This window comes from Taeniopygia guttata, chromosome 2 (assembly GCF_048771995.1).
Source record: "Taeniopygia guttata chromosome 2, bTaeGut7.mat, whole genome shotgun sequence".
Lineage (NCBI taxonomy): Eukaryota > Metazoa > Chordata > Aves > Passeriformes > Estrildidae > Taeniopygia > Taeniopygia guttata.
Window position 1 is genome coordinate 47,981,402 of NC_133026.1, and position 8,391 is coordinate 47,989,792.

Below are 8,391 nucleotides of genomic sequence, written 5' to 3' on the forward strand. Positions count from 1 at the left end.
AAAGTTCTTAAATCATCCCCCCAAAACATTAATGGAAATCAGCATAGACACAAAAAATCCGCACTACCACATTTATCATGAGAAAGATGATAACGAAAAGCTGATGATAATTTACTCATCCAACAGGAAAAAGTTACTCATTCCCAGCATACAGGAGAGAATATTTCACAAAACTGGCTTAGGGGATACCTCAAAAATTTTATGTCAGCCATTAATAATTAATTACTGAATATTCTAAAGTGCATGTTACAAAAGATGCAACCAAGTGTTTTGCTCAGACACTCAATAAGCAACAAAGTATATGCAGATATATACAGCAGGCTTGAAAGAATTCTCTCTAAACTGACAAGTTTATGTAAATTTTACCGAATATTGTATATATTGACCCTTGGAGGATTAAATGAAATTTGTATTTTTTTATAAATAGAAGATGAATGTTGATAAAATATGTTAAAATTATTTGTACATTGATTTGACAGTGTGGAGAATTCTTCACTAATGCTGTAAACCTTGGGATCTTGTTTGTACCAGAAGTTTTAGTACTCTTGATTCTGACAGCCTCATGTTGTAATTAATTTCTTTCTATAGATCTTTTAGGATGATGTGATCTTCTTTCACCTGACAGGCATATCACATGGAACAGCTGGCCTTTTTGTAGGAAGGGTTTCTAGGGGAAGCTATTTGTTTAATGGTTTTGGTGGGTTTTTTTTAAGCAGCGCTATTTTTTTGTCTAGATTTGTAATCTGTGGCAGTAAATTGACGTATCTATTATTTCAGATATGAAGATATGTTGAATGCAAAAGGACAAATGTCTTCCAAACTCTCCTGTACAGCGAATCAGCTGTATTTGGAAGCAGCTGCGAAGTACCTGAGTATGAACAGGACTGAGGAAATGATGCAAGTCCTCTCAAAACTTGATATAGAGGATCAGCTGGAGTTTCTGAAGTCTCGTGGATGTTTGCACCAAACAGCAGACTTACTGAAAAGGAAGAATCGCCAGGAGGAGGCTGCAAAGTTAATGAAACAGCACGGGTTTGCTCTGGAAGCAGCCAACCTCACGGCTGTAAAAGAGTTTCGCGCATCGTGTTTGCTTGCTGAAGCACGTGCCAGGCTGAGTCGCGGTTCAGAATTACACCTGGGGAACGTGGAGAGCATCCTAAGAGAAGCTCTTGAACTTTGTGAACAAACTGGGCAGAAGTCTGGCATTGCTGAGGCTGTGTTTTTGCAGGGAGCTCTGAAAGGAGACTTCATGAAGCTGAGCGACGCGTACTGTCAGTTCCTGTCTCTGAACCATTCTGCTGGTGCAGTTGAAGCTCTCTTTGCGTTATGTCGCTGCAGCACTCCTAGCCAGAACATCCTCTTCATGGCAGCACGTGGCTTAATGGCTCTTCTGAGTCTTGTTAGGGGTCTGAAGAAAGCAGCCACCAATGCAGAGAAAGATATGGTGAAGTTATGCTTTGCTTATTTTGGGATTGTCCCAACAGGTGACAGTTGCCAGGTGTCTCAAAATGAAGCTGAACCGATTATCAAGTTTTTGTTAGACAAGCAAAGTCTAAAAGATAGGAAGGCAAAAGGTGATTTTTCAGTAAGCACAGAGAAAGTAAAATCAGCTTTGAAGCAGCACTTGTTAAGCAGGTTGTGCTTTATCACCCGTGAGTTGCTGAGCAAGAAGTACCCTGATATTTGTATGAAGTTCATTGCTGGATTGAACTGTGAAGATAAAACCTGTGAGGGTTACCACAGGCCTTTGTTGCGTCATGAAGCAAAGACAATATTTCAGTGTAAAATGCATCTGGTGGCAATAAATGGACTGTTGTTGGAAGCCACATGCACTTTCCCTAAAGAGTTACTGAATCAGTGCAAAAGCTTTGAGGACATTTTGACTTCTGACAAATATGCATCGTGTAAAGCCCTCTTAGGAATGTTTTTTCCTGATCATTTTCATTTGAGAATACTTTCCGAGAACCCAAAGGCATGCAAAGAGATATTGCAATTCAGTAGTGTTATTTCCAAACCTTGTAGAGAGATGTTGAGGAAGTACATCATATATAAGTTTAATAATGAAGACATTGCAGCCAGAAGAGAATCAACTGACTTGTGGCTAAGTGCCATGAAGGTCCTCATCTTATCTTCAGGATATCCTGAAGAATTTGAGAAACTTCTTTTTAAAGAAGAGGATAATTATAACAAAGAGCTGATGTTTGTTTTGGCAAAGGCAAAAAGTTCCGCAAGGAATAAAGGCCAGGAGGAAAAGACCAAAGGAATAGAGGGCAGACATGGTATGTTGCTACCTGACAAAAATGCTGAAAATGCAGGAAGAACACACTTGTGCTTCATTCGGCTTCTTGAAAATTCACTTGAGGAATTCTATGTTCATAAGAACCCGGAAAACTGCAAAAGATTTTTTTTCCGTTTCATGAATGTCCTGATCAAGAAATGCACAAGATACCTGATTCCAAGCATAGGAAATACGGTGATGTTGCTGGAATTTCAGTATATTCTGTGTTGTGCTGTCCTGATGCGTCTTGCCAAGAACATTACTATCTGCCTTCCAAAGAGTTACATTGCTCTCCTCCATTACTGGGAGTTTTTGTTCAGACGCAAGGACCATTACAAAGAACTTAAAGACACATTTTCTATTATACAGGAGTATAGACCTCAGGACACAAATGCAGCTGTATACTATTTCAGATCTCATCTCTGCTATCTAGCAGAAGTCTTGTGTGGTGTTCATGGAATGTTTAATGTCCTCCTGGATGCATTCGGGGATCCCGACTGCATAACTTCAGGGGAGGCTGAGCGGACAGTAGTGCTGTGCTTAGTGATGTTACTGAATGCTGACCAGGTGCAGAGTTCTAAAGATAGATCTCTCTTACGCCACCTGTTTCCTAAAATCAAGGTAATGCTGGAATCAATGAGAAAAGACACTCCCTCTAAAGTACCTGAAAGATTGCTGAGGGTCGTAGAACAAGTGGGTGGTGCTACACATGTAAGAGAAGTTGCTGCAAGCCTGCAAGAGCTGCTGACAGTGCGAGATGAAGAGCACTTGGTTGACTGCCGCTGGAAGTGGGACACTGCCTACACTCAGGGGCATCCACCTATACGGGGCATCCAGTATGAACGCGTAAACCTTGACAGATTTATAGCCTCTTTGGATGAAACAGAATATGCTGATGAGCTGGAAGAGGGATTTGAAGAGGTTCATTGCTTAGAGGACCAAAAGGATCTCCTGGAAGTCATTGCACTCAGCAAGCAACAGAAGCAAGAGCAGAAAGCATCTGCTCGACGCCAGCTGTGTCGTGTGTTCCATTTAATTTCCCTATATGTGAAGTGGAAAAGGAAGGCCCGCTCCAGAGTTCATCCTGTTGTAATGAAAGAAGAAGAATTTTTATCAGAGATATTCAAAAGAGCAGATATTGACCAAACCCAGTGTGACCTCTGTGGAGTCAGATTCATCCAAAGCTCTGAGAACTATTTCAGCCGGTCGGAAAGCATGGAGGCAGACACTTCTGAACCTCTGACACCAACTGAGAGCAGTGGGGAAGAAAAGTTGCACGCAGAAGGAAATGCAATTTCTGTGGCCAGTGAGGCCTATATGGAGCACAGAAACACAGAAGAGCACATGAACAACCATGCTGCCTACAGATACTATGCTGAGTTTTTCAGAAGAAACATAGATCCAATAATACATGATGGACTGGAAGTAGTGGAGGCCATTACAGAAAGGGATTACACCCGAGACCATTTAGCATATAAAGAAGGTTCCAACTTACGCCAGAGGAAAATCAAAGAGAATATTAAAAAAATTTCAGATGCAGTAGAGGAAATCTATGAGAAAAAAGCCTGGGCTAGAGGTAGGACCTTATCAGTTTTCTTTAAAAAAAATTAATATGTAATTTTTTGGCCAAACTGCTAGACCTGGCAAAGCTCCATTTGAAAATCTTTAAGTGATCAAGAGAAAGGTGTTTCAGGTAGCTGAGGAAAAGAGAAACTGAGAGAGCTGGAAATATTGAAAATATATGCTAAACTCTTCCAACTTAATGAATTACAAAGTAGAGATAAAGGGAATAGTAGTGAATTTTTATAGATAGTAAAGTGAATTTTACATAGTCATGATGTTCATGATGTTCATGGTCATGTTCATGTTCTCTGAACTTACACAGTTTTACACTACAGCAACTTTGCAGTTTTACTGTCAGGTCATCTGTACTAATTTTGTTATTGTTTCTACTGTTTTACTATTTACTTCTGCTAGCCATAGTAATTTGGATATGCAGGGGTAGCCTGGTAGGAGTATGTGGAGTTTTTGACTAAGGATATCTCTGATTATTCTGCCCATGAACTGTTAATTTTGCTGGGGCTGAGCAAAAGTGGATAGTTAACCACAAATCTGTGGTGTGTCAGGTACTCAAAGGCAACATTGGTATTAAAAAGTTTAGTAAATTATGGTGCTTGAGATACATATTTTGATATTAGATTCCCCACACCCCTCTTACATGCTTAAAGCATTATTCTATGCTGATTTTTGCAGGCCAAATTGAATTAGTGAATGAGTGGCCTAGAAGCAAAATTGTTTAGTATACTTGCTTTGGGAAAGTGACAATTTAAATCTTAACATTGTTACTGGCTTCACTGGTAGAAATCCACCAATCCTGTCAAGCTGTCATTTTGCCTTTGATGTCTGACAGTAGTGAAAAACTGTAGTACTTGATATGTTCATCAGCTCTGATCAGTGAAATATGTTAAATTTGTAACTAAATGTTAGGTTCTGCTCTTCACGTGTAAGCATTATCTTTACTCCTAGTGGAAAGTTTTACATATGGATGAAGTCCATGAAATTTAGCTTATTGTTTACTTGACATCCTGCTCATGCTGATAGTGATGAATAAGATGGATATAGTAGGCTTAATTAGGTAATAATGGATTTCGTTATGGCAATTGCTTGATGAATGTTACCTTGTTATTCTACTCAGTGAAAATATATAGACAGAAAATACTTTTTTCTGAGACTACTTTTCCCTCTCTTTATAACAGGCATTTTTCAGGTTCTTAATGGTGCAGTTCAGGAAAGACTGTCTTTGATTTGTATAATTTCAGAGAGATAATGAGAGTCAGGAACTTTATAACCCAAAAATAAAGTAGAATGTTTTCAGGATTCAGATGTAACTCAAAAGAGGCAGCACACGGATGTAGAACTTCTGATAGTGCTAGTAATGTTGATTAGAATGGAGAGTAATACATATACTGTCTTCATCCACATTAGTGAATTATCCCCCACATGAGATCATTGGTGACCATGATTTCTGAGTTTGCAGCATCGTCATCTGGCACAGCTTTGTGTAACTTCATTTTGTGCTTGACTTTTAGCTGCTGTCCATTTCTCAGCTAAGTGTTCTCACAGAATGTTAACTGTGCTCCATTTCAGCTGAAGAAGTAATAATCAGACATGCCAACAAATTGGTTGACACCATTGATGACGCTCATAAGTGGCTGAAGCAAATGGACTCTCACAGGAGAAGAGAAGAAGGTATGTTTTAAAATTGCACAGCTTTCTGTGCCCACTACTGCTCAGTGGTAGTCCATAAGTCTCCCACTCAGCAGCATTGTGGGTATTCACTGACCTTTGAGAGGTACTCCCACAGGGGCACTCTGGAAAACATGAGTTAACCAGGCTTTCCCTCAGTGGCTCTTCAAAACAGAGCACCTGGGTGCAGGGTGGCCAGAGTGGAGCAAGACTTCTCCCTGGCCTTCAGTGGATCCCAGCCTGATAAAGGATGCTTGTATTTGTTTATTTTATTTTCACTTCCATTTCTCTCAAAAGTAGCATACATTGATGCAGTCTATTGCATCACAGATCTCTGAAGTCAAGTTTAAGTCTTCATTCTGCCTCCCTGAATGTTCATATTTAAACATAAATTTAGATGGTGGGATTGCAACAGTTGGCAGTGATGAAGTGATTAGACTTACAAAATGGGTATTCCTGCTCAGTGAACCGTGATATGTAAAGCATTAAACTAGCTCAATTTTAGAAAAATTGGTTGTGATAAAGCCTTGGATTGCCTCTTCCTATTCCAGCAGATACAGTTAATAGGAGAGAGTGTGCTCTTGTAGTCTCAAAAGGAACCTTATCATCTGTCTTGGAAGTCAGCAAGGAAATGAATTGTCTGCTGAAACTGAATCTTGAGACAGACTTCTTAGAAAAGTCAAAGGAAATAACAATAGAAACAGATTTGCAGTGTGAAAATTAATTACTGGTGCAGTAAGTGGCTTAGCAGTCACTGATTTGTTGCTGAGCTCTTAAACACATTGTCATATTAAGCTAAATATTTCTTAAACATGATTATGCACATATGAAGGTATATTGCTAACATATAAAATAGCAGTGACGTAGGTTGGCATGCTGTTAAGAGAAAAAGTTGTTGGGGTTTTCCATTCTGCATTAATTTATTTTTTTTAATATAGGCTTGGTGCATGATAAAGACTTGGAAAATGAAGTGGAAGATGAAATTATGGCTTTTGAAGAACTTGTCCATAAAAAACTCTCAAGGAAAAAAGGAAGACATGCGAAACTGTAATTTGAAAAATTATTCCAGATGGTTATTTTATCCTCTTAACAATCTAGGTTTAGAATGAAAAAAAAAAATTAAAAAATAGAGGGATGGGATCATAAATCAGAAGAGTCTGAAGAAAAAAAGAGTAACTTATACTGTGTTTTATTTTGGGTTTTTTTTATTGCTTGTATTGTGTCAGAATAATTACCTATGTTATGATAATGTAATTGTTAAAATCTATGACTGGACCAATTTCCTTTCAAGCCTGTGTGATAGGTTAAGAGTAACAAAAGCCAAAGAAGCAAGTAGAAAAAAATATTAATGTTCTGATTTATCTCAGGGGTGTTTTTCCACTCAGTCTTTTTTTTTTGATTCTTCCTTGCATCATCATTCTTCTGAGCTGGAATCCTCAGAAAAATAGATTGATAGTTTCTCTGATTTTAAGAATCTTGGTATGTTTAGAACTTTTTTGAGTCTTCAGGTGAGATATTCACAGTATCCCTCTTTTCTATTTTTATAGACAAGAAATCTCTAAACACATTCATATTTCTGACAGTTTATATTCTTCTGATTAGATAGGTATGAAAGCTAGGGGTTGTCTTTTATTTGATAAGGTTTTGATATAAATTTATACCTGTACCTATTGAAAAAATGGATAATCCTAATTTTAAAGAATGTTACATTTTAAATGCTTTGTAAGATTTAATTATAAGGGGGGTTTTGATACATTTTTATAAAACCTGTTCAATTTTTAAAATCACTTGATCTTGTCTTGTTTTTTGAATGCTTTCTGAAAGCTGTATGTGCCTGCATGAGTGAGATTTGTAAATTGGGTTCAGAGTGTCACTTTGTTCTGGTGGAATCTCAGGATACTGTAGTGTCCTGGCTTTGGCCGGGATAGAGTTAATTTTCTTCTTCATAGGTGGTACAGTGCTGTGTGTTTGAATTTAGGATGAGAATAATGTTGGCAGCACACTGATGTTTTGGTTGTTGCTGAGCAGTGCTTAACCGTAAGTCAAGGACTTTTCAGTTTCCTATGCTCTGCTAGAGAGCAGGTGCACAAGAAGCTGAGAGGCAGCGTGGCTAGGACAGCTGATCCCAGCTGGCCAAAGGGACATTCCTTAGCCCAAAACATCTTCCCAGCACATAAACTGGGAGGAGGTGGACAGGAGGGGCTGACACTGCTGGGCAGGGGCTGAGCATCGGTCAGGGGAGTGAGCATTTGTGTTGTGCGTTGTAGTTTCCCCCCCTCCACGCAGCCCCCGAATAATCCGACCAGCTCAGAGATAAGGGGCTGTGAGGGGAGGAATATCAGGAGAGGGGATAGGTATTCAAAAGAAGCTCTTACCCCAGGGTAGGTTGGTACAGCTCTCTTTATTCTGTGTTGTCCATGGGAGAGCGGGGCAAAAGAGGAAGAACAGGAAATGTCAGGGGGTCTATATAGGTTTTGGACAGGGTGGGCTTTCCTGGCTCTCCGCCAACCCCGTTGGGGCAGGAAGGAGGGGTTCAGGGGTTATCTTGATCAGAGTCACAAGGTCCCGGGGAAGGGCGGCACAGGGTGCCCCTGAGCTCACTGTAACAGTGCATCACTGTTTTTCTTGGGTATTATTCCACCCTCTCTTTTTCATCTCTTTTTTCATTGAAATTATTATTATTATTATTGTCATTACTACTGCATTTGACTTAGTTTCAGTTATTAAACTGTTCTTATCTCAACCCACAGGTTTTACCTTTTCTTCTAATTCTCCTCCCCATCCCACAGGGAAGGTTGGACGGTGAGTGAGCAGCTGTGTGGTAATTAGTTGCTGGCTGGGGTTAAACCACAACATGTAGTCTCCTT

General features: G+C 39.4%; 1 protein-coding gene across 2 annotated transcripts in view; it reads left to right on the forward strand.

Annotated features, from left to right (window-relative positions):
* Nucleotides 1-7,311, forward strand: part of TRANK1 (tetratricopeptide repeat and ankyrin repeat containing 1) — a 51,248-nt gene extending 43,937 nt beyond the window's left edge. For both annotated transcript variants that reach the window (XM_030265211.4, XM_072925855.1), the window contains 3 exons: nucleotides 778-3,854; nucleotides 5,426-5,527; nucleotides 6,463-7,311. In XM_030265211.4, coding sequence (XP_030121071.2) covers nucleotides 778-3,854; nucleotides 5,426-5,527; nucleotides 6,463-6,575 — 3,292 coding nt within the window. In that variant the 3' untranslated portion in view covers nucleotides 6,576-7,311. The remainder of the gene's footprint in view (nucleotides 1-777; nucleotides 3,855-5,425; nucleotides 5,528-6,462) is intronic.
* The last annotated feature ends 1,080 nt before the right edge of the window (nucleotides 7,312-8,391 follow it).